This window comes from Pezoporus wallicus, unplaced genomic scaffold, assembly GCF_028554395.1.
Source record: "Pezoporus wallicus isolate ANWC-B61680 ecotype Strahan unplaced genomic scaffold, APGP_CSIRO_Pwel_v1 contig_3858, whole genome shotgun sequence".
In the NCBI taxonomy this organism is placed as follows: Eukaryota; Metazoa; Chordata; class Aves; order Psittaciformes; family Psittacidae; genus Pezoporus; species Pezoporus wallicus.
Genome location: NW_026638754.1, coordinates 3,750,668 through 3,777,579, shown reverse-complemented (window position 1 = coordinate 3,777,579; position 26,912 = coordinate 3,750,668). Strand labels below are relative to the sequence as shown.

The 26,912-nt window shown below is 38.4% G+C and overlaps 1 protein-coding gene across 3 annotated transcripts in view; it reads right to left on the bottom strand.

Moving 5' to 3' along the window:
• The window catches only part of CPED1 (cadherin like and PC-esterase domain containing 1), a 153,522-nt gene that overhangs the window by 6,161 nt on the left and 120,449 nt on the right, over positions 1–26,912 (bottom strand). For all 3 annotated transcript variants that reach the window (XM_057412198.1, XM_057412195.1, XM_057412197.1), the window contains 6 exons: positions 23,499–23,616; positions 14,922–15,058; positions 5,579–5,799; positions 5,215–5,316; positions 4,925–5,012; positions 2,437–2,583 (listed from right to left, as the gene is read on the bottom strand). In XM_057412198.1, coding sequence (XP_057268181.1) covers positions 2,437–2,583; positions 4,925–5,012; positions 5,215–5,316; positions 5,579–5,799; positions 14,922–15,058; positions 23,499–23,616 — 813 coding nt within the window. The remainder of the gene's footprint in view (positions 1–2,436; positions 2,584–4,924; positions 5,013–5,214; positions 5,317–5,578; positions 5,800–14,921; positions 15,059–23,498; positions 23,617–26,912) is intronic.

Here is a 26,912-nt window from a genome sequence, read left to right as displayed (position 1 = left end):
TTTTGTTTTCCAGTGTATACTGTGGGTGCCTGATGAAGGAAACCTTTTTTTTAGATTTTTGCTTTTTTTGGCTTTTTATGGAAAATATATCATAGCTGTCCTGACCTTTCTTCACAGCAAAAATTGGTGCTTCCACTTCAGTCTTGGTCTCATGGCCCACCTTTGTATCTGTGAAGCTCTATGGAGCTTCTGTACTAACCCTGCCCAAGTCCAGGTCCTGGGAACAGGCTTGGCCAAGAGTGAGGCTTACACAAAAATAGGCATGACTTGGCAAAATAAGCAAAAGGATTTTATCCTTCTCTTGAGAGATTAAGAAAACATTTGGTGGTATCTCTTATTTGAATTAATTTGTTTTGATGGAAAACAAATTCTAAATTCATGCTGGAAAAATGCTAGCCTTTCACTTGTGTTGGTGATAGTCTTTTTAATATTTATGCAATTTTGATAGCTCTAATTTTCTCCATAAGACATAACTTATGGAGTTCTGTCTTCTAAACGACACATCAACTTGCTTGTGTCATTTTTAGTCATTAACCAAAATCCTGAGATTTCTTCTAAGTAGTAGCTTCTTACAGGCTCAAAGCCCCCAGCTGACTGTGGAACACCATAAATTCATTAAATCTTGACGTCAAAGAGGCATCCTTCGTTGTATCCTTTTTTCCTTTCAAGCTTTTTGGTAACAATTTCTTCTCATTCTATATTTCATTCTATGGAAGAACTTGCACCTGCCATGCCTAGTTTGATCACTCAGAGGAAATGCAATCTTCCTGAAAGATACGACAGTTCAAGTTTTATTGCCCTAGACAGGTTTTAGCAGAATAAATTGTGGTAGTTTCCTAGTCTTTTGTAAAAAAGACAACCCATATTCGATTACTAAAAATGAAGATCCTTGTAGCTTCACAGGCAATCTCCCACTCTGTGAAACATGACTTTAACTAAAGAGTTAGCAGAAGGCTTCTCTGTCCTTATATCCATCAATGAATTGAGGCAGGAGACTACTGACCATGTCTGAGTGCATGATTCCAGTTTTCACTGAAGAAATATTTTGACTGTGAATCAGGAGTTAAGTACCTGGAAAGATATGAGCCTCCTTTATTCCTCAAAGCTTTTTCAGGTTTCCAAAGGACGTAATGTAAGATTCATGGATCTTTTCTGGGGAATCAATGATGTGTTTGGATTCTCAGTAGACTAACCGCTCATACCAGGAAACTGGGAACTGGCCATTTACACCAACAAACTGGTGTCATGGATATGAGGAAGAGCTTGGTTAGAAGCTGTAGGAAAATCTGGTGGTGTCGGTGGCAGTTCTTATGGTAGTTCAACTATCATATGGAAAAATTACTGTCATCAGCCTAATGGTAGAGGGTATCTGATCACTTGCTACTCAACATTTATAACCTGTTTTAATTCAGGGTCACCTACACTAAGCCAGAGGTGCACTTCTTCATTTGCTATATATACATAAGGTACAAGAAATTCCAAACTGAAACAGATCCTTCTTTTGCTGATGGGGAAGAGCATTCACTATAAAAAGACATAACACATACTCAAAATACATCTTAAAGGAAACCAGTAAAACTTTAAATATCTTGGTTTTCAAACTCTTTACTTCCACTGGTTTGGCAGCCTCTTGGCTGATTTTGTGCCTAGATATAATAATGTGTTTGCTTATTCATTTTTGATTTAATCCATGGACTCCTGTCATTTGTAATATATTGTGAGCATTCCTTGCCAGAGCTTCAAATGAACAAAATAATATATTCTCAATTGCCCTACTCATATATTTTTGATGTCTTTGTTTCACCAGCTGAGTAATTATAAAACAGAAGACAGAATTTCTGTAGATTTCAGAAAAAGAAGAAAGGAGAATTATGGGTCTGAGAGACAACAAGTGACATTTACACTTCTATTTGTATAGTCAACCACTATAACTATCCCAGATAAATCTTTCTCAGACATATGAAAACAGATCTACAGCAGTAAGACTGGTCTTTCAATTTTAAGCTCCATTTTAGATGTACCTATGGTTTGATGGGAGTCTGCTCAGCTGCTCAGTGAGGAAGGCTTAAGACAAAACTTGTGTGACAGAGGTGTGGCAAAAAGATAAACTGGGTCCGTACACAAGCGGTATCAATACAAAACACACAGCAAATAATACAACAACCTGGAAACCATGCAACATCCTTTGCAGAAGAGCATGCCTGATTTTATTTCAAGGAATCACCACTACAGCAGTTCAGCCTGTCCTTGGGTGTTGTTGCACTCTGAGCAGCAAGGGACAAGTGCTGCTCTACAAACTGCTATCCCTGAGGTTTAAATTCAGGCCTAACTTTGAGTTATAGATGCAAACCTCATTGTGTACAGTTTTGTTTCTAAGCACCTGGCAGTTAAAATCTCTCTTAAATATCTGGGAATGATATAGGTGTAAACTATTACCTCATGGAAATGGCAGCCACACTTCCCTTGCAGGAATTCTTTGTAACGTCCCATGGTGATGACGAAGGTGTCAACAACTTCATAGCCAAAATTTTTTGCTGTATCCAGAATAACCAAGTTTTCATTCCACAGGTTTTGTATTTGTGCCTGCATTCCAGACAAAATATTGTAGCGTCTTGTCAGAAGGACTGTTTAAAAGTTACTTTATTCTGCCATGGAAGTGAATAGCAAGACTGCATTTTCAGTAAAGCAAGTATAGAATTATAGGATCATAGAATAGTTAGGGTTGGAAAGGACCTTAAGGTCATCAAGTTCCACCCCCCCTGCCATGGGCAGGGACACCTCACATTAGACCAGGTCACTCAAGGCTCTGTCTAACCTGGCCTTGAACATTGCCAGGGATGGAACACTCGCAATGTCCTTGGGCAGCCTGTTCCAATGCCTCACCACTCTCACAGTAAAGAACTTCTTTCTTATATCTAACCAAAATCTCCCCTGTATAAGTTTAGACCAATTACCCCTTGTCTTGTCACTACAGTGATGAAGAGTCCCTCTCCAGCATCCTTGTAGGCCCCCTTCAGATACTGGAAGGCTGCTATGTGGTCTCCACGCAGCCTTCTCTTCCCCCAGGTGAACAGACTCAATTTTCAAAGCCTGTCTTCATACAGGAGGTGCTCCAGTCCCTTGATCATCCTCATGGCCTCCTCTAGACTTGCTCCAACAGCTCCATGTCCTTTTTATGTTATGCTCCAGACATGAATTACTATATATTCACTCTTGAAACAGCTATTACTCCAAGGCTGTTGTAGATTTTTGCAGGAATTATAATTACTTTTCAGCAGTTGTGAAGCTTCTTTCATACGAAGATTTTACTGCTGTTCATAATTATTGCATAACTGGTTTTAATATGTACTTAGCTAATGTGAGGTGTAAAAAAAAAAAAAAATCCTTTTATAAAGTTGTCTGTAGTGAATGGTGAAATTGTTCCTGTAAATTAAAATTAATCTTCAAATCAAACTCATTGAGACTGTTTCTTAAAAATGAGTATAGAGCCATGGGCATCTTAGAAATGGTTACACCGAAGAACAGATTGTTATTTCTAAAGATGATGCAGGAAGGCCAGGAATACAAAAATGTTAGCCATAAATTTGGCAAAGTGGTGGATTTGACATTGCAGGCAGAAGGGCTTTGAGAGTAGCTGGCGTAATCCGGAAGTCCAGAGCACCAAAACCACATGGATAATTTGGCATGTGATTCCGGTATTGAAAGGCAAGAGAACGTAAGTTACGCTGGTCAATGTAGTTGATTTCTGGAGTTTCATAAATTTACTGGATAAGAAACAGAAAAAGGTAAACCTGGGAAACCATAATACTCCTCCTATCATTGCCTCACCTTCCTTTGATCAAAGTTCTGCTTCTTCTTCCTAGGAGTGAACTCTGCTGAAAGCCATGGGAGAAGCCACGACATTTCTTCATGTTGATGCCAACAATTTCCCTAATGCATCCTAATTTGATCATCCAGATAAATTAAGGAAATGTTGGAAGCAATAAGAAGACATTCAGTAGAGACAAGGCAGATAATACTAACTTAGAAAGAATGGGGAAAATATGACAGGGCAGTCTCCATAGCAAAAAGAAGGGTGAGAGTAGCAGTAGGTCCTACAACAGTGTGTTACGGCTGCAGAAAAGATGTGGGCACCAGTCCCCAGTGTGATAGGAGTGCTGTACTTAAACTATGAGAGCAAATAATTTTCTCTTTTCAACACCTGTGAATAGCTGGAACATTATGCACAGCTCTAGTAGGCACCATTTACTTCTTTTTGCCCTCCAGCTCTTCCCATCCCTGTGTCATCCACATATTTTCTATGGACAGTTCAATGGAGAGCCACCCTTCAAATTGTAAATAAAAATATTGAATTGAATGAGTTACACAGCGCATTGAAATGGGCCCATCTGTTACTCTGAGAGTCTTGGATATGATTTAAACTGACTGTAACACCCCACTGACATACAAATAACAGACTAGATTCACCACTACATTCCAACTGCTCTGTAATGTTCTGGTTTCATAGGCTGGTTAAAATGGATTTATGGATAGCTGTGCAATGCAGCCAGACCACTGAATCTGATCCAGTAGTAACAACGAAGGAAGCCTGAGGAGGGCCCATTCTCAATGTGGTATGAGGAGAAATCTGCCTATTCCTGGCTCAATTCCTCATCTTCAGCATCTTATAATATTGGAGCTTCTTCTGGTTCTTGGGATGGCTGACTGAGCATAGCTGTTCAAACAGCGTGGAATCCGTGAAATACGGCAAATTGGTTTGAATCCATATTAGCAAGCAGTATGCGAAAATACAAACATTAATCTCTCTTTGATCCATTTAAAGCTTGCTCAGCAGAGGTTGTAACATATTTTGACCAGACAGTAAAATTATTGCTGAAATGACAAGTCTTCCACGAAAATGCACTCTAAATGTACTGTAGCTTACCTGTGATAGAGAATGTATTCCATCCACTGGTAGGTGAAAGCCCATCCCTATGGATTTGATAATTACCAGGATATTTGACAGATTTTCCCTGTTTGGCAAATTAAAAAAAAGTTCACAGATTTTACTTAACAGAAACATCAAAAGACACTGCATTTTAGTGTCTTTTTCACTGAGTTTTTCAAAGTCATTTAAGTGCACACACATGAGAAAACAAATGAAGTGGTTTGTTAAGTTGGTTTTTGTAATTTATTATATCAAGACTCGGAATAATACCAAGTACATAGCATTACCTGCTCAACACCTTTTGGATAATTTGCAGATGATTGGAATTAAGCCACTGAACACCACCTACAACTAATACAGTCTGGTCTGTGTTCTCCAGGGGACGTGATCTGAAACCCAGAAAGGAAAAACAACACATGTTACCTTAAAACAGATGGCAAACATTTTAACTGCATTGCATTGCATTTCAATGAACTGTATCTGGCATCCGGATCAGAGGCCTGATGTCATTTTCTACTATTTTTCAACCACACAATACAGCCTGCACACGTTATGTTTAATTGTTTACTGACTTTAATTGTAAAATCTGTTAAACACATTTGTGACTAGAATGAGAATACAAGCGAGCTGGCAATAGAGTTTGTACGGTACCTCTGCAGCAGTTGTTCTAGGGCTTTTTCAAAAGTTGGTCTCTGGTTTGAGCTTATCCAAAACTGAGGGTAGTAGGAGTAACTGATGAATGTTTTCCCCTTGTTGATATTATGATAACATTTAACATCATGAGTCTTTTGCCATTCCTGAAGAGTCTTATTCACTCTTTCTATAAGATAGTACATCATCCCTCTGTTAGTTGAGTCACCTATAAAGAGAATCTTTGGATGGAAAAGGATAGGATTTACTTAGAAGTTATACACTCCAAAACCCAAAAGCTAAGAAAAGAACACAGATAATCTGAAGGTCTTTTAAACCCTTCTCATAAGGTTCAAGAAATATCACTGTGAGCTGCCAGCTCTTCAGCCATGACATCTCAATATTAAAGTTCCCCTTTAGTAAACTGTGTGATCTGATTAACAAAAAGATACATTTCAAAAGGTGAAAAGTACAAGTTATAGATGGCTATAGCTGCACAGCCCTGCATTTTTCATACTTGATAATTTCTATTGCTTAAGTTCACTTTCAGCTGCTAGTATAGAGCCTCTTGTGGCTGCTTGCAGCTTCCTGCTTTCTTTCATCCAGTTTTTTATGTGGTTTGTTCCTACACAGCATGTCTTCATTAAAATGTATTCCATAAATGTGATTCACCAGAATTTACACCAAAGTAACACGTACACACACACACAAAGACACACACACACACACACACAGAGCTGTTGACTTTTTTGTAGAGAGATGGCCTTTCTGCAATTTCAGAGGGGGTGGAGAAAGAGGGTTATTTTGGTGGAAGACATGAACAGAGTCCTGGCATGTATGATGTGACCACCAGGAAGCATTGTGGCCTGAAGGGAGTTAGAAGTGCTGTCAAAAAGACAGAAGTACTTCAAGTATAGCAGTTTTCACTGGGCAGCTCTGAACCTGCAAGTGAATGAACAAGTCAGATTGGGGCTTGCTACTACTCATTCTGTAGACTCTCCTGAGAAATCAAACATCTCTGTATGTGGAGACCACAGAACTTAGCGTATGTGATTTTTTAATGTAATTTTCCTATATTTAGTGGCTAGAACTAGCATTTCCTCCTGCTGAAGAGAATATTTAAGCAATGTCAAGAATCCAAAGGGGAAGAGAAGCCAGGTTCACTGTGGTTTGCCAATGAAACTGTGGTGTAATCAGCTATTACCACTATCACCTCAACCAGAAATCCACACAGAGGAGCATAAATATAAAACTGGGAGTCAGAAACCCCATAGAGCCATAACACAGTAACAGCCCTGTTTTCTGCACAGCAGTATGCAACTTCTCCTACCTCTGGCACTCAGAGTAGTTGGCACCTTGTAAGATGGGTTTTATTGTTTGGTATTTTAATTTGATTTGGGACTTGATGCTTTACCACTTCCACCTTGAATATTTAGTTATGCAAATAAAATTCAGACTGCACAAGATTACATGTTTAAGAGTACATTTCCAAAGCTTCTCTTAGAGATTTTATGTGGTGAAAGCATCTTGGACTCCTCTTATCTAATACCTCTCTATTTATCTATTACCTTCAGGAATGTCAGTTTTAGGAACTGATTCCAGTTCCCAGTATAAACCTATTCTGATTAAAAATAAGCCACTACAGTATATCAATGATGGTTCCCACAGAACAGAAGCAGTTTCAGATGAACATACTCCAATCTGGCGGCAGGGTCAAGAATGGGCATGACAATGGCTTGAACTTCCCAAGCCTTGCTCACTGTGGGCTGCAGAAAAGCGAACAAATTAAAATGAGCACTGGGCACATAGAGGTTCTGTTACCCCCTGTCCTGGACCTATCAAAGCTGCTTCACAAAGTAAATTCTTAAACAGCTGCTGTTCATGCTTGTGTTGCACAAGCACTTCTCTTACACGCAAGGGGATTTCCAGATCTTTCCCGTTATTTCAGATGAAACCTTTTTAAACTGAGCGCAACATGACTCACAGAAGCCAGAGATCCTTGGACCCTTGGAAGGACTGGTTGGATATTCACTCTTTCCCTCTCTGACAGATGTGAACATGCACACAATTATTTACAATTAAGAAGATAGTCCACGGTTATGATATGTTCTAATTATAAAGTAGGTTAACTTGAGGTTTTAAACAATTATTTTAACTTGCAAAATCTCTTAATCTCTCCAGTCTGTCTATATCCATGTCTTTTTAATCTCCATTTTGTAAGTCCATCACTGTATTATCTAAATGTATACCTATTTTAAAAGCAGTTCTCAGATATTAGCAGGCAAGGATATCATTAACTTGCAATATGTGGGTGAGAACATTGCTGTAATAACACAACACAGCATTAGCAGAATAACAAACAGGCTCTACTAGTTCATACACATAAAGCAGTTGGTAGAACATGCTGAATTGTTTCCCTTCTACTTGTAGTAACATATGATACCATTTTGTTATCACTGCACATAAGGATTTTGCAAAGGAGCATTTCAGCTATTAATTGCACTGATTTGGCAGATGTGGCATTTTTATCTCACTCTTCATTCTACCATGACTAAGATTCTGATAGATACTTTTCTCCTTCTAACTGTATTTGGTCTAATCTCATCTACTACAGATTTCAAATAACAGAATATCCTTCATGGGAAAAAAGAAGAATCACGGCCAAGACCAATGAACATGATGCACAGATGTTTTGTTTTGCCAACACTGTGCATTCTCTAGCAATTTAAGTATGAAACATCACACTCAATATTTTCAAAGTCTCAGACATTGCAGAGCACCAAAGACTGAGATTGACTCATCAGTCTCTTTATCATTTTTCTCATTATGTTTAAATTAGAGCAAAACAACCCTCTTTCAACACACACTCAATTTGCACTATTAAATACTTTGGTGCTGTAGGGCTTTATAATTTCTGCATCTGCACAGCCCACACACATAAGCAATGGATCTATGAATGAGTTTTCAAGTCTGCCCTGGGATACCTAGCTGGCCAGGTCTGCAGATGAGAAGTCACTATGTGCAACCATTTAGAAAAACAGTTCCAGGAGAGACAACTTAGCTATGATCACATCCTAAAGTGGCAGATCTAGACTGTAGGTGCCATGGTGCTGGGCATCATGAAAATATCAGGTGGGGCTTAGAATAGTACTATTGTTGTTGTCCTGATATTCTGAGAACATGAAGGGGGTGAAAGGAGTCAGAGCAGATTCCTTTAGAGCAGTCAGTATAACTGCAAGAAACAGATAACTGTTAGGGCCTTCTTCAAGTATTATCACAAGACTGATGAGACCTCACACAGCCCATCTTTGAAGGAGTAAGCTCTGAGTCTCAGAACATCTTCGTTTTCACTCTTAAAGTGAGCTTGTTATGAGGAGGTAAAGCAGGAGGTCAGGAAACTAGATCAGACAGCTATTATCATTTGAGTGCCTGAGTGTCCATCTGAGAATGTATACTTATTCCTAGAAGTAGGTGCGGCTGGGCAGGATGAGTCAGGAATGTGATAGATGGCAACATCACATTGGTGAGGAATACAGATTGTTTCACTAGGGAAATTAACCTGAACACAGAGGAACAGCTCTGATAAGAGAATACTCAAGACAAGTAAGTGGGGAAGAGAGAAATGAGGCAAAGTGGACTTGTGATTGCACAGAAATCCATATCAAAATTGTAGGTCACGCTCAAAGATGTCAGTCAATTGCTGCAGCCATGTTAGATTTCAGTCAGTAAGTCTTTGTTCAAATAGGTTTAAGCCGTACTGGGACTGTATCACTGGAATCAAGCAAATCCATTTAATTCCAGCTATGCCTTTCACAGTGAAATAACAGCACTGTTGAAAGATATGTCAAATTAAAACTAGGACTGCAGTATGTGAAACCTATGGTCTCTGCCCTCTAGCTCTGATGGAGAGTTCTGAAGTCTGTTTTCAGTTGTCATAGGAGAGTATCACCAATCACATTCTGGAGTCTGGGATTTTGAGGGAATTCTCTGTCACAGGTCTAAAGAAGGTAGAAAGGTAGGTGTGCATTACTTGTAATCCAATGCACCCCAAGATGGTACATCACCAGCAAGTCTGCACACTCAGATCATCCATTCCTTAAGATCTTGACTACATCCAGCAGTCTGCTTCTTTCTATTTGTTGAAAAATGCTGTAAGACAGACATGCAATTCTTGGAAAAATAAACAAATCCTTCTTTTTCTTCCCCCTAAAATAATGAGGTGGAAAAGAGGACATTTGTAGGTAATCCCCCCTGCTTTTCAAACTGCCCTTCTGTAGAACTGACCAAGCACATTTTGTTGTTTAGGACATAAGAAAGCATCTATCAAAGCATCTATCAAAGTCCGTCTTTTACAAGTCAGCTTCATTTTCAGCAAATGCTTGGAAGACTCAAAGGCTAAAATAAGTGGTGATTAGCCCCAGGAAGAAAACTTAGATCCTTCAACTAACCCAAGAGCTTCAATAAATTAGAATAATTATTCAGTGTAATTGAATGTGTGGTAGCTATGGCCACATTTATTTCTATATGGTTGCATAAACTTCTGTAGCTGTGTGTGCCACGTGGTATTTAATATGATTTGAACAAAGGGCTCTAGAGAAGATTCTGCATTTAGCTGTGTGACAATAATGAGCAAAATAATGACTCGGGTGTGTTGAATATGTCATATCTCATTCTCTTTACCGTCTGGCACAAAGCTTAGTCATGTACTGTTCAGGTTGATGGGGCATTTGTCTGCAGGATGACTAAAGCATCAGACATACATCAAGTTATAATTTTACCAAAGAACAACACTTGCACGCAGACAGACGTTTTCAGTGTTGCAAATGTTTTGTGTGAAAAATTCCATTATAGCTTAAAGGCTTTAAAAGATTGTGTAAGCATAGTGGAATTCACTTCTTAACCAGACCTATCATTATAAATTAACCACACTTAGGAAATTTAAACACCTGTAAGTCCAAAACACTACTTAACCCTAAAATATTATTAAGAAATTATAAGTTAAAATTCCTGTTTTAACAGCTGAATTTTAAGTACTTCAGCAAATATTGCCTTTTCATATTTCCTGTTCTTAATTACACATGACTCAATGGTACTTTATTATAAGACTAAACTCTGAGTAGTATTTCTCAGTGATAAGCAAAATATATATTCTCCCTGCTATTGAAGCCAGCTTTCTGTACGCTGCTAATTAGATAAATAATTACCTGCTAGAACCCCTTTTTCTTGACCCAATTTTTAAAGTTCTTATATAAAAAAATTATTATATCTTAATAGAATTACATAAATATTACAGCAAAAACTCATTAACCACAATTACAGAGGATTTTGCTGAGACAATATAATACAGATATTTTTATTATGATTGCCAATTTCTTTAATTCAATTAGGACATACACATGGAGTTCCCTAAGAACAACACAGCATGCATCTCATTACCCTTAGTTAAAAATGGAAAAGACCAGATACCAGCAGTAGAAAATGAAAATCTACTTAGCCAGAATCACCTTAGCCTCAATACTTGAAAATTTTCCTGTTTGCTGTGTCTAAAATGCAAACATATGACTGACTAGTCTTGACAACACATCATAAAGCAAAGTAGGGCCGCATAAACTGTTTTCATGGATGTATATCCTTTGTCATGTCTCCACCAATCTGGGTGTTATTATTTCACTACAGGTGGTCTTATGTTTTTATGAAATAGTGTCCTGGTTTCAGCTGGGACAGAATTAATTTACTTCCTAGCAGCTGGCATAGTGCTGAGTTCTTTATCTCAATTTTAAAAAGGAATTTTATTATTTTTCTGATTCTCTCCCACATCCCACTGGGGTGGAATGAGTGAATGGCTGCATAGTGTTTGGCTGCCTGATGGTTAAACCACAACACACAGAAACAACTTAGCTCAAACGCAGTTTTATATGCATACAAACTAAAATAGCAGTTAATGATGATGTGAAATCAATTGGAAGTCATAGCCAGGGAAAATGAATTTCTGTTATAAAGAGGATGATAATTTTGGAAATGAAATCTGAAAAACATATAAATTTTAATATTAGACTTGAAAGCAGCCTGGAGACAGCATTTTTGAGGGCTTATTTATGATGCAGATAGGAAAGAAGTGCTCTGTTGGGTGTCCTTGGGTGGCATGGTCTAGTGTGAGGTGTCCCTGCCCATGGCAGTGGGGTTGGAACTAGATAATCTTAAGGTCCTTTCCAACCCTAACTATTCTATGATTCTATGATTCTATAACCATAAGCATATTTAAGAAACTTTGACAAATGCATAGAAGAAATTAATGAGCAACAGACATATTTGAATGCTACATTTTACTGTCGTAACATGAGAAAAACAGAAATACTGAACTTAAAGATACAGTTGATCCTACATGTACTGCATTTCTTTGAAAGCAGAAAGACAAGCAGGCTCAAGCAAGCTGGGTTTTTTTTTCTTTTTGTCTCTTTTTTCTTTCCTTTTCTTTTTTAATAAAAATCTAATAAGGGAGCACAAGAAAGCTGCCTGCTGTTATCATAGTCGGAATTTGACAGTGACATACAGATTAACACCTGCTATTTAAAATAAAATAATCACAGATACTTATGTTGCTTATAATATCTTACCATGATGTTTTTAACTGTAAGACCAAAATCCTGAAGCTAAATTATTTTTTTTTTCCAGGACAAAACCACAGAGACTTCAGCCTAGTGAATCTCAAATATCACTACTTGCTTTACCTGTGATTCCTGGTGAAATCCTGCAGGACCCTGACTTTTTTTATGAAGGTACTCACTAGTAAAATTCAGTCCTCATAGAAGGCTGTTAGTGTTATGATGGAAAGTATGATGTCATTTGACTCAAAGATACTACAGACATATATGTTTCTGCTTTTCTGAGGAAGGATTGGCAATTATGTGGAGGTTTTACTGTCTTCATTCAGAATAGACTTTGAGCAAGAATTCAGATGTAGATCATATAGATGACTCCTTTGTAAAGAATTTTGAACTCCAGAGACCAGTTACACAAGTTGAATATTCAAAATATGGTGCCATACTAAAAAAACCCAGAAAACAGAAGCTCACAGGTTAGTTGAGCCCATTTTGGGAAGTGGGCACATGGGAGAGTTCTGTTGCTCTCAGCTAACTTTAGCAAATGACAATATAAATAAAGCGGCATTCATTCTAGATCATCTCAGTTTTCTTCACTTCAGTTGAGAATTTGTGAGTGGGTTTTTTTTTGCAATTTGTTGACATTGAAACTTTCTGCTTGTTTTATTATGGAAACTGTGATGTTGTTAGTTTGAGAAATCAGTGATCTCCGTATGGCTTAAAGACAAGGTATACAATGGTTAAAAACTAATATCACAAATTAAGAAATATAAATATTTCTAGATGGTTAACAAAATCTCTTGTGTAATCAAAATTTATTTGTTCACAAGAATTATATCTTGATGTCCACTCAATGCTCCCTTATCAAAGACCAGTTTGCTTAAACATATATCATACATTCAATACAACTGACAGGCAAAAGTCTTTCAGTGAGCACCTGAAAATACTTTCTCTACTACATAGCTTAGGCTGTGTAAAGTAATTCTAAAGTTTGCCTTAATCACAGGCAGAATCACGACCTTATCACCCAAGCAGAGGACCATTTTTACTCATCTGACTTAGGCATAAACAAATTCTCTCTTAGTTCTTAAGCTCTACTGACACGAGGTTGTTGCTCCAGGCTCTACATTTATTTGGTGACAGAAGCAAAAATCCCATTGAAAACTGCCACACAAAGTTAAAACCACTGCAAAACGATAACTGAAATTACACCAGAGGGAAAGATATAGGGAAAATATACCAAAAGAGAAACATGCTTTAGAGCGATGACTTTAAAAGAATAATTGAGTTAAATGGACATCTGTGCAAAGGTAACCGGAGAAATTCATCAGATTTCTACAGAGCAGTGAAGTTTAGAAAGTTTAGGAAGGTTAGAAAGTTCTAGGAAAAAATTTAACTCTATCCCAGCCAAAACCAGAACATCAGAAAATGATGGAAGATTTTGCAAAAGATGAAGAAAGGAAAACAAGTGCAATAAGTTTTAAGGAGATTTTTCTGTTAATATAGGTCACATAGGATCTGGATCTCATCTGACACTAGACTAGATCAGTGACCTTAGAAATTGGAATCTGAATCAAGGAATTAAGTTTACAAACATGCATTTAATATACTTAGTTTCAATGGACCCTTAAAAACACTGTTCTGGTTTTCACGCTGGTGAGCGTGAGTGGTCAGACTCAGGAAGTGGGAATGTCAGCAAAATCCTCCCTGCAACACACTGCCAATCTGCTTCTACAGTGGTGTATTGCTCTTCTGCTATCCTTCAATTTCCTGACCAAAGGGTGTTTGCCTATTGAAGCAGCCTGACATCTAGGAAAATTAAAACCAAAACAAAGCTATCAAATTCTTCTATATTTGTTGCTGTGGTCAATCCATAAGTGGTTGTTTTGTACACAAGGAGCAGATCAAGCGTCTCCTCTGTCATATAAACCTATGTTTTTTTTTAGAAAAATATGTTAGGAGAAGCCCACAGCTCTATGGTAATGGAGAAAACCACAGTCAGAAATAAAACCAAGTGGCAATGCAGGACTTTGTGCAAGAAAAGAATTTACCAGAAAAGAAGGAGGATATGTTAATTGAAGACTTATTTTTGCATTTGTCTATATGGACATGCTCTCAGATTTTATAAAAATGCCACTTTTAGATACCATTTTCTTACCTAGACAATACGTTATAAAAATCTTTATAATAATTAATTACTTACTTTGTGGATACTTGTATCCTCAGTAAGGTACCTGAGCCTCAGATCAGAGTTCTGTTTCAACAGTTTTACAGTCATAGCATGCTTATTAAGGAGACCTTGTATTTCCAAGCAATCACCTTAGAAGCTTCACTACAAGAAAAGAATGTGCAAGAAGACTTGGTAAGATTAGTGTGCACAAGCAATGCCATGCATTAGGTATGCAGCAGAAGAAACCCAACTTGCACGTCAAGTGTGACACAAACTGTGACAACAGTGCAAAGCCATCCTCCATTTACAGTCCTTACATACTCACTACACGTCTAACCGGTAACTGTGTACACCTTAGGTCTTGAAGCTCCACTGGTGTGACCTAAGGTCCTATGCGAAATGGCGGCAGAAAACTGTGTCTGCATAAGAGTCTTAACTATAGATAATGGTTGTTTTTTGATCCTGTGGATTTTCCATCAGTACCTTTTTCCATTTATAATAAAAAGGGATTTTCTTACACATCAATCATAAAAGTGGTTTTAAAGCTTCTGGACACTAAATAATACCAAATTAAAATGTAAAATCTGTCACATACCCTTCTGCCCTCCACGCAGCGCTGGAGCTCAGGCTTCGCTAGCACACCATATTGGCAACCATGGGGCTGCCACGTTATTTCTCTCCAGTCACAGGTTCTGTTGTCAGAGCAGCTGAGGCAAGGGACAATCCACTGCCCTGGAAAACAGAAACAGGATGTCAACACCTCCTCTGCATTTTTGTGAATGGCTTTATTATACAGCAAGCAAGATATTTTTGAGTATGTTGTCATGGGAGTTTTCCCTAAATTAAATGCCCCCGACCCTTTGAAGAGACTTTCCTTCCTCTGTGTTATGCCCTGTTCATTTAGCTAGTGTGGGAGGTTTCCCTTTCCCTGAAAGAGCTGCGAAGGCTCAAATTTGACAGTTACTCGTGGGTTCATTTCTTCAGTTCATGTTGCCTTTCTCGTAGCAGCTTGTCCTTTCTCCACAGAAGGGGTACGAGAAAGGGAAAGGGGTTGAGGACACTGAAGGCAAAAAGAAAATATCCATATTCAGAAGGCCCTAAAGACAAGATTCATTCTCATCTACAATTAAACATCTAAAAGTTGGGTTGTTGGTTGAAGCTAGACTTCGATAGCCCCTTGAGAGAAAAATGAAACAAGAGAGACAATGACTTTCCCTCAAAAATACTGATTTCTTTGATTTGTGAGAATTCAGAGGACTGTCCCAGACTACACATATACATTTCAGAAGGTGAAAGTAAGGTCAGGTGAATAAACTATGTGATTTATTAGAGCCTGATTTTCCTAATTTCAAAAATCACTTTTCAGATTAGGAGCATGTCGTGGTTTAAACCCAGTCAGGCAACTTGTTCACTCACTCCCCTCCTTCTTGCCCTCCCCCTACTCCCAGAGGGACGGAGAGCAGAATCGAAAAGAATGCAACTCCCACGGGTTGAGATAAGAACAGTTTAGTAACTAAGGTATAACACAAATCACTACTGCAACCACCAATAATAATAATGATAAAGGAAATAACAAGGGAAGAGAATACAACACCTCAGCACCAGCTGACTGATAACTTGCTTCCCCCAGCCCGACCAAGCTCTGACCGATACCTCCTCCAACCCTGCCGTCTCCCAGCACTTCCGGCTCACTCCCAGTTACCTCCTGGGCATGACGTGCTGTGGTATGGAATACCTCTTTGGTCAGTTTGGGTCAGGTGTCCTGTCTCTGCTTCCTCCTGGCTTCCCCTCCTCCCTGGCAGAGCATGAGGCTCACAAAGTCCTTGGCCAAACCAAAACATTGCTATCAGCTCTGTTCCCGAGCCAAAAGTCAAAACACAGCACTGCACCAGCTACCAAGGAGGAGAGAAATGACTGCTACTGCTGAACCCAGGACAGAGCATAAAGTGGAATTACCAGAAGTCAGTGGGGTTTAGGCATCTCTTGCCTAAGGTTGAGTGGTTTTGTTATGTTAGTTTTCTAAAGCTATTAATTTACAAAATCCTACTGGAAGTCTGAGGGATTTAACTTCTGAAGGAAGACAGAAAACTTTTGAGTTGCCTTTTATTTTCAAATCAACACAAGGAACACATTTTTCTAGCACATACAAGTGCACCTTCCTAACAATATCTCCAGGCGCCTATGTAGCTCTGTCAGCAAAACCTGCTTTCACTCTGATTAAAGGCATTACACAAGGAAGACTGCAGAGGCCCTGAGGTCCCTGTGTCAATGCTATTAGGTCTCCCTAGCACAGCCAGGTTTCTCACTGCAGCTCATCAAACAGCTCTAAAAGCAAACGCTTGCAGAGTAGTCCTGGCCTTAGAGTTTGTGACCATCACTGCTACCAGACAGCAGCTCCACAGGCGAATGGGTAAGCTTTGCTGTGTGTGATACATTGCTGCTACACAAGAAGCCACAGCAAAAAACCTAGGCTGTAAGCGCCTATCAACACTTATCAAGTCTGGGACAGAGTGGGAAGCAGATTGAAGCAACCCTGCGGATCCCAGTGGCCTTGGGGGAGACAGCGGCTAATTTGGGAGCAAGGGAACTTCCAGGGAGGCAGCCTGCGTTTGTGGCAAGCACAAGCCCCATGTGAGTATGTTTTGGTAGGTGGTAGAGTGAGTTGTCTCAGCAGATAAAGAAGTCCATCTAAATAAAAACATCAAGAACTGGCACATCTAAGGGCAAAATATATCCCACAATGCTATGGGAAAATAACCCATATATATATATTCCATATATATATTTCAGATATTTGTGCACAAGTCCATGGGACCTGATGAAATCCATCCACGGGTCCAGAAGGAGCTGGCAAATGAAGTTGCTAAGCCACTGTCCAGCATATCTGAAAAATCATGGCAGTCAGGTGAAGTTCACAACAACTGGAAAAAGGGAAATAAAACCCCCCTTTTTCAAGAGGGGGAAAATGGATGACTTAGGGAATTACAGACCAGTCAGTCTCACCACTCTGCCTGGCAAAATCTTGGAGCAGATTCTCCTGGAAGGCATGCTAAGGCACATGAAAAACAAGGTCCTTGGTGACAGCCAGCATGGCTTCACTAAGGGGAAATCCTGCCTGACCAGCTTCGTGGCCTTCTATGATGGGGCTACAGAACTGATGGACAGGTGTAGAGCAGTTGATGTCATCTACCTGGACTTGTGCAAAGCGTTCAACACTGTCCCACACGACATCCTTGTCTCTAAATTGGAGAGGCATCAATTTGATGGATGGACCACTCAGTAAATAAAGAACTGGCTGGATGGATACACACAAAGAGTTGTGGTCAATGGCTCAATGTCTGGCTGGAGACCAGTAACGAGTGGTGTCCCTCAGGGATCGGTGTTGGGACTGATCTTGTTTAACATCTTTGCTGGTGACATGGACAGTAGGATTGAGTGTGCCCTCAGCAAGTTTGCCGATGACACCAAGCTGTGTGGTTTGGTTGATACGCTGGAGGGAAGGAATGCCATCCAGAGGGACCTTGACACGCTTGTGAGGTGGCCTGATGCCAACCTCATGAAGTTTAACCATGCCAAGTGCAAGGTCCTGCATCTGGGTCGGAGAAATCCCAGGCACAGCTACAGGTTGGGCAGAGAAGAGATTCAGAGCAGCCCTACAGAAAAGGACTTGGGGGTGTTGGTTGATGAAAAAATGAACATGAGCTGGCTTCAGTGTGCACTTGCAGCCCAGAAAGCCAACCATATCCTGGGCTGCATCAAAAGGAGCATGACCAGCAGGTCAAAGGAGGTGATCCTGCCCCTCTACTCTGCTCTTCTGAGACCTCCCTTGGAGTATTGTGTGCAGTTCTGGTGTCCTCAACATAAAAAGGACATGGAACTGTTGGAACAAGTCCAGAGGAGGGCCACGAGGATGATCAGGGGCCTGGAGCACCTCCTGTATGAAGACAGGCTGAGAAAGTTGGGGCTGCTCAGCCTGGAGAAGAGAAGGCTGCGTGGAGACCTCATAGCAGCCTTCTAATATCTGAAGGGGGCCTAAAAGGGTGCTGGGGATGGACTCTTCAGTAGAGACTGTAGTGATAGGACAAGGGGTAATGGGTTCAAACTTAAACAGGGGAAGTTTAGATTGGATATAAGGAAGAAATTCTTTACTGTAAGGGTGGTGAGGCACTGGAATGGGTTGCCCAGGGAAGTTGTGAATGCTCCATCCCTGGCGGTGTTCAAGACCAGGTTGAACAGAGCCTTGGGTGAGATGGTTTAGTGTGAGGTGTCCCTGCTCATGGAAGGGGGGTTGGAACTACATGATCTTAGGTCCTTTCCAACCCTAACTATTCTATGCTTCTATATGGGAGTATAACCAGCCTTATCTGCTGTGTAGCTTTTGTTCTATGCAGAACGTGCTCACCCCACTCTCAGCTACACATGCAGACAACATGGAGCAAATAACGGCAGACTGAACCTAAACACTGACTTCACTACCCTGTGTGGCAGTGAACATAAACCAGCTCCCCTGGTTCTCACAGGTGTGCGTGCTTCCTGAAGGCTGCTGCCAGGCAAACAGCCCAGTTCAACATTGAAGAAGCGGAAGGAGGGACTCTCAGGACCATGACGGTAGGTAAGGGAGATGGAGCTGCCCAGAGCTCCTTGCCCAGAGGAGTGTCAAACTTGCACTGCCTGTGTTCTAATCACCTAGTTGTTTGTCCTTAAGGACAATGTTCCCCAATGTTCTTACCAGATGAGGACCACTTCAAACTTCAGAATTCATTAGGACAGGAAAATAACATCACTGTAACCTAGCAATTTTTTTGTGGGAGAAGAGGTTGTGGCCTCCTGGCCACCACTGGGATAAGGCACGCTTTGATCCTGTAAGATTTCTATCTCCACTTGTGGATCTTGCCCTTAGCTCCCTCTGCACCTCCTTTGCAACTCGTGACTAAAGGGTCATTCCCAGCTCCATAGCAGTCGTATGAAGAGACTGAAAAGTGCAAGGCCTCAGGACAAACAGTAATAGGTGTCATGCAAGTATCTTTTACTGTTTTGTGCCTTTTCAGTATCAGAGCACGGACAGAAGAGTTGGTTGGTTTAAGGTCTGGACTCAGACTACTGTAAAGTTCTTCATAAATGAGCTGAATGTTGTTTTCAGCAGTGTTTTATATTTAAAATTATATGAAAACTGGGCAGTTCTTTCCCTGACATTGTAATTTTTCTTTTAAGCCAAATACATAAAAGTTCTGGCAATGTCTACAACATCTGAGATCCCTCATTTTACTGAATTTTCTTAACATCCCATACATTTATGAGCTGATCTGGTTTTAGGTAATAGACTAGAAAAGTACAACTATATAAAATGAATATTGAGAAGCTGAAACATTTGAACAATAAAAGTTTCAACTTTGGCAACTGAAAGTGATAAGTACCTTTTGAAAAACAACTTTCAAATACTTTGGTTTATATTGAATAGCTCTCTAGGTACACTAAGAAAAAAATGTGCCAGTTTTTGGCATACACTAAAGGTTAGTGGGAAATGTAAAAAAAAAAATATAGAACAAGTATATATGGAGATAAACTCAAGTTTATAGGAAGCACTGACATTTACTGCTAACAGAATAGTTGCAGGTTTTATATTTATATAATTTTTTTTAATTGTGTGTAAATTTATGCATTTTTTATCCAATCATTATGAACATTTCCTATAGTAACTTCACAACACTTAGTCAATGTATTCTTAACCTTTAAAAATAAGATTGTGTTGAAAGATGAAATGAATCTCATATATAAAAGAAGAAGAAATATTGCAAACAATATCAGTTTGGAAATTAAGCTTATTTTCTATTGAAATTATAACCTGCTTCTCCCCCATTTATATCAGGCAGCAGCATGCAAAGTGGCTTTCAGAACCACTTCAATCAATTTTGTGGTGCTCTGGTAATTGGCCCTACCAGGCCAGGGAAAGTTTACTTACTATTCAGTGAAAGAGAGCAGGAGAGAGCTGCTGTTAGTTTATTCGCAAATTAAACACAGATAAAAGCAAAATTTTATGGAAACCTGTAAATGTGAGTTTTCCACAGGAAGAGTGAAAGTAAACTGGATTTTTGGCTCATCAGAGCAATTTATCATCTCATGTATAAATCTTCTCCTCAACATATGAGATTAAATATTGCCAGTACTTCCAAAAAACGCTCTCTTAAAAAGGCATGAAAAGAAATATACTCTTAAAATAATTTATTGGACTGTTTACCTTGTATTAAAATATATTAGTCCAAAGTTAAAAGTTTTAACCAATAAAGATAGTTTTGTTTCTCCTTTCAGCCTCTTTTGTTTTTATTCAACCTTTCCCACTGACATAGCCACTAATACACATCTTATGCTTTCAAGAGCAAAATCAAAGTTTTCCAATAGTGCTAAACAATTATTCATATAAAAGGAAAAATTATATTCTAAACTGACAACTCAGATTTTAAATACTCAACCAAAACTAATGCTAAAGATAGTTTCATGATTTATGACTAGTTTAATTTTATATTTGATGTCTATTTGGCACACTAAGACTTTGAAAAATGTTTTCTCCATGAATGTGCTGTAGATTTCTTTTTCTTTAGCTTTTAGCTGCCCTCATGAAAAACAAAACTGAAATCACATTTAAAGGACACAATTTTGTTGCTACAGAGTAAATGGCCTTAGGCCTACAGTCGTATGTTCAAATTGAAATTTACTCCTTGTAACTAAAGGAGACACTCGCTTGAATATCAGTTTATGTCTCTGCTGGACCCCAACCCAGATAGCTGTTGAACACAAAGAGAGAGCTCACGCAGAATTATGTTAAACTGGATATGCAGTAAGTGTGGAAAGTGGGATACAACTAAAACACGCATGTCACAGCAGCAAAATGAATCTGTGATCTCTTACCATATTTTGTAATTACCTGCAAAACAGATTTCCAGAGTGCAGCAGCATGATTCACCTGCAGGGGTTTAGTACAGCTTGGGGTTCTTGTGGTATCTACCAATTATCTCTCTCTGAGGAGCCAAACACACAGTTGATGCTTGCTGACTTACATATTATTGATAATACAGCAATACTGAACAGAGAGCTAATGTTCCTGTGATAACCTGATTCAAGTTCCATTGAATCAAAGGGAATTTTCTGAAGGAAAAAGGTTTTTAATAGCTACAAGAATCATAATTTCATTCCATCATCTGAACAAGATGGAGAGAACTTTCCCATGTGGAATAGTCAAAAAGAGATAGAGATATGGTGTAAATTAAGTGCATATTTGACAAGATACTGAGCTTCCTGAAAAGAATAGTGCCATGGTGACTAAGACAGGAGGAAGCCAGTTCCCTGAACTACTGTCTATGTGCTGCATCAAAGGACTAGAAATGAGGCTTGAAATCCTGGTTGTACTGAACTGCAAAGCAGACTGCTGTCTTACCATTAATCTTACCATTAATGTCAGAGGAAGCAGAGTTTCATCTCTATCTCTGCTGCTGTGCCTCAGCTTCTGTGGGCACAAATACAAGTTTTTGCCAGCACAGCTACATTTTGCAGTGGTAGTAGCTCAGCACCCCTATACAACTAACCTGTTCCCTGGCATAAGATCAGTATATGACACTGCCTTACTTCTGCAGAAGTTTTGAGCTTTCTTCTGAGAGGAAATGACATTGCTTGGCTTCTCTGAACATTTATTTAAGTAAAAGAGATGTTGCTGCTTTAGCTGAGAATTTACAATTGCTCCCACATGTGTTAGGAAAATGCTCACTGCCAGGATTGGGATCTCACTTGGCTGTTACAAATTTGGAATGATTTTCCACAAAAACCCCATGCTTTCCAGTTCCAGTTGGAAGTTGTGAAGTACATTAAAACTATACAGCCACTTGTTGCCAGATACTGCAAACCCCAGTTCTAGGCTCATTAGATACCTCTTGGCAATCTTTGCTTTATAAGCACAAATTATTCTTCCCTGTTTAATATACTTGCCCTTTGAGACTACTTCTCCTGAAGTTTGTTTCCATTTTAATTGTCCATATTATTCACAATAAGGCTGCAAAAGAATATTTTATATTCAGCTTTACTTAGCTAGACGCATTATTCAAAAGAAACATGTTATGTATCAGGAGAAATAGTTTATCTGCCCAAGAAGGACTCCGTTGTGGATTTGGTTTGGGTCTTCTAGTCAGAAACTTTATGTCCTGATATAGTAGCATAAGATGGGTTGTGCTTCTTATTATTCACAATTTGCTTTGTGATTATAATACACAACAATTTCTCCTTTGTGCATTCTGTTCATATAACACAAAATTAATATATGCATCTGTTTCACATGAAGTGATGCATTCAGGCAGTTCCCATATCCCTTTTACTTTGTATTGCTTATTCTGTGAGATTGTGCAAATTTATTGCTGTGAGGAGCTGTTCCTATCTACGGCAAGATAAAAAATAGAGTTTAGCAGACCATTCAGGAGTGTGGGGCTGTTTTTCATTTGTCTAACAAAGAATTAAATACAATTTATTATTGTCTAATCCAGCAACAATTTAAGCTATAAAACTGCATACCTGAGTAGTCCTGTGGAATACTCAGATTTGTTAAAGTACACTTGCATAAACGTTCATGCAGCTGTGACCTAAACATGACAATCTATTGTAAGCTGGGGTCTCACTAAACCAATGAGATATCTTGATTGGATTGGGTACTATATAATGTTTGTTTTGTCCATCTTGTTTTTAAGGTATCAATATGTGCAAAACCACATATTTTACCTTTTGACTATTTTTGAGTTTCCTGTATAGAAGCGGAAATATAAAATTCAAATGGATCACAATGTTGTATTCTTTTTGTAAAGCTAATTTTTATTTTTAGTAGATAATCCCTTCCATTTAGAATAAAGCATCTTTATTTTAAATGATTTTGTTGGACATCATAGTGCATTTTAAAGGCTACATGATAATAACACAAGCAGTGGTAGGTAACTGATTAGTTATCTACCTAATTGTGAACTAAAAATTGTCACAAACTAATTAACTTGATTTTTAAAATCTGTACCTGTTACAAGTAATTAGCTAAATTTACGGTATGTAGGTTAGTGCATGTCCACAGAAAAGAGGAAACATTGCTTCTAGTTTTACTTTGATGAGGTGCAAGAATTAATTTTCAGAAGAAACAGGATTAACTGCAAACCTTTTGTGTCTCCAGCTTCACATGTCTTAAACATTGTCTGTGAAATTGCTGAGAGGTATTCACGAGACAGAGGCTGCAAGCCACAGGACTCCTCTGGACGAATTCGAGAACCACAGTCCTGAATTAAAAGGAAATATGTGAAAATGACAGTACTGCACCCAGCCATATGACTTTGAAATCCTCTTCAAGTACATTTAAAGAGAAAAGAAGTTATATTTATAATATATATATTTCATTAATCCTTTGATTTTACAGATATATTTTCAATATGAAATTTTGAATCTTTTTTCCATTCAGACAATGGTTTTGTAATAAATTATCACAATCTACAGTAAATGTATAAGATACTACATTTGCTAAAGGTACAAGAAAATCTATTAAGTCAAACATATATAATATTCATCTAATGTCATGTTGTCTATAGTTAGTGCACAAGCTTTACCTATTTGACCTCAGTAATTTTGTACACATATTTGCAGTCATATGGAATACATTTCTGTGGTAAAATGTTCCACATGAGTGTCAGGAGATAGAGATGCATAAAGGAAAAGAGAAAGAAAAAAAAATTTCAAGGGTAAAATATGTGAGCTAGTAAAATGTTTTGTAAATGGAAGTTGCGGCCCTTTCTGGCCAAATGGAATATTAGTCATAGTAATGTTCAATAATTCAAAAGTTCCCTTTAAAAGAACTGCACATGCTTAGAACTACTAATTATTTACAAACTAACTACACAAACGGAAACACTCTTTGACTGGAGTGTTTTCATTTCGAGTAGAAGCATTCTTGAAACCTAGAAGAAGATGTCATTTCTCCAAAAAGAAAAAAAAAAGTATTTCTTTGGTACTTACTTTCTTCACCAAATTGTGCTGATTTCTATTATTATTTTCTAAAAATATATTAATTTGGCAACCGCCATGTGATATCATTCACTGTTTCCATGAAATTATGCTACATCTAGGATGCTAAAACTAAATTGGACCAATGAGTAACTAACAATAATGTTGGAATATTATCAAGGTGAAACTTAGTTTAGTAGGCTATGTACCACTTACACAGATGGAGATACGAATCCACCCTGAAATTCAGTAAATAGGGATAAGTCTTGAATATGCAATCAAGCCCAAAGTGAAATAGTTGTCTCACAATTATTCTGATCTCATTAAATTCCATGGTGGGAGAAAAAAATAAAAATAAAAATCTTCCCACTGACTTTGAAGGGTGAAGGTCACTTTTATGCATAAAAAGTCAGATACGTGTTAGATATGTGTGGGTTCCTTGGTACAGTTGTCCCATTCTCTGCTTAATGCTCTATAACTAGGGAATATTTGACTATTATGACAAAATGAACAGCACAGTATCTTTTCGTGTTAAACTGTGATGCTGTCTTGGAGCCTCTGGGTCTGAACACACTGTACAGCTATTTGACAGTATTACTCCAACTAACCTTAACATTAGAAAGTAAAACAATTTGCACAGGACTTCACAAGAAAGCCTGAAATTCCCAAATGTGCTGCCACCACTCTCAACATAGTGCCATAAAATAACTAAACAGGGATTTTCTTGTTCATACCTCTGCTCAGGGTATGTGTTTAAACAAACAAAAATTGATTTTAATTGATTCCCTGAATGATATTACTAACAACAGTTTAATGTGTCTAGTTTATTACTAATCAAAATCAATATGCAGGTCAAACTACATCACCAACTCCCTTTGACTCCATTGTGTTTTTGCAGTATGCAAACCATGAATTTTAAAGGACACTGCATGTGTTTAATGTGCAATTCACATCTAAAACTATATGGCCATGAGAGATTGTGAATCACTGAACAAGCTTCATTTGCTTCATCTTTCCTTTTGTAGGAGACCAATACTTTATCATCATTATTGACATATTTAATATAATGCACAAAATGAATCTATGGCAGCTACAGATTTACTGCAGCACCACCAATGCACGGCACATTAAGGGCTTTTCTAGCTGCCTGAAGATCTTTTTAGAGTTTTCTTCAGGTGCTGCAGTGATATTGGTTTTGCCTTGCCCAAAGATGAAACATCTTGTGATCTTAAGTATGTTTACAAAGGATCACTCATGGCAAAGATGAGAGCCAGACATGTAAACTTAAATGATAGCTCTTGCTCTCTGTCTCTTCTTCCTGTGAACCTTCACTTTTAGAAGACAGACATAAAAAGCCCCTTGAGATGTCTGGACTAGAATCAAAAGAAAAATTCCCCTGCATTATGCACTTCAGGGCACAGTTAGAACTGACATTTCTAAGACTGGTTTGGCATTTTACTAGTAAACTTTCTTTTATCTTTGCGGAAGATTTTCTGGACGCCAGCAAATAAAAGAGGAATAAAACTTTGCTCTGTACATCTAGAGAGCTTTCAGTCAGCATTAGCTGACAGTTAGAGTGAACATTTCCATCTGCTGTGTGGAAAAAAAATTGTTTCTGTTCGGACCACACTATAGTGAACTTAATTCTTCATAAAATTTTAGGCTTTAAGAGATCCCACAGATGTCTGAGCCTGCTGCTTTACAGTTCTCTCAAATTATTAATTTGGAGGTATTAATGCATATGTTATTTAATTTATTTATAGTTTAGGAACCCAGTTTAGTGAGAATTTTGTTTGTTTAGCTCAGCTTTCCATAACCGCACTTATTTCCTGTCAGTTATGTACTTATGCATATGCATACATATAAAAAACATAGATTCATTAAGTGTATATAAATATTTCAGAAAAATGCCTGGTTTAAGATCATATAGATATGTGTGATAGAGTAAGAGACATAACCAATGTGTTTATAAAGAAGATCCACACTCATGCAGCTATTATCATGGCTTGAATGTCATACAGATAATACCATTGTAGTCGCAGTTATGCGTTAGATTAAGAGATCTAACTTAACTATTAATGGATTTTTAACTGTTGTTGTACCTTTTTACCACCTCCACCCTCTGAAATTGCAGTAACTGCCAACAGATCAACCCCATAAGCTTCTAGCAAACTGGAAGCAGTTAAAAGGAGGGAAGATAAGAAGTCCATGACTTTCCTGGGAGAAGTCACATAGAATAGGGACAAATTGTCCGTCTGCATTTGTTTGAATGGTTGGTGCTGCAACAATGACAGTGCGCGACATAACAAAAATAAAGACTTTTATCACCTACGGCTGCTGCTACCCGTCAGCTCAAAAAGACACTTTAAAATAGGAAGGTAGGGTTTTCAGAATTTTTACAGAACTCAAGTCTGTTACTCAAAGCTGATGCCAAAACTATTACCTTCAGTGGATGTAGATTTATGTTAATGAAATGAATGTTGTGGAAACTCCTACCCAGGAGGCCTGTATCAAAGATCTGTACTCAGCTTTCTCAGTAAAAGTCTGTTTGTTTTGGGTTTTTTTTTTGTATTAAATT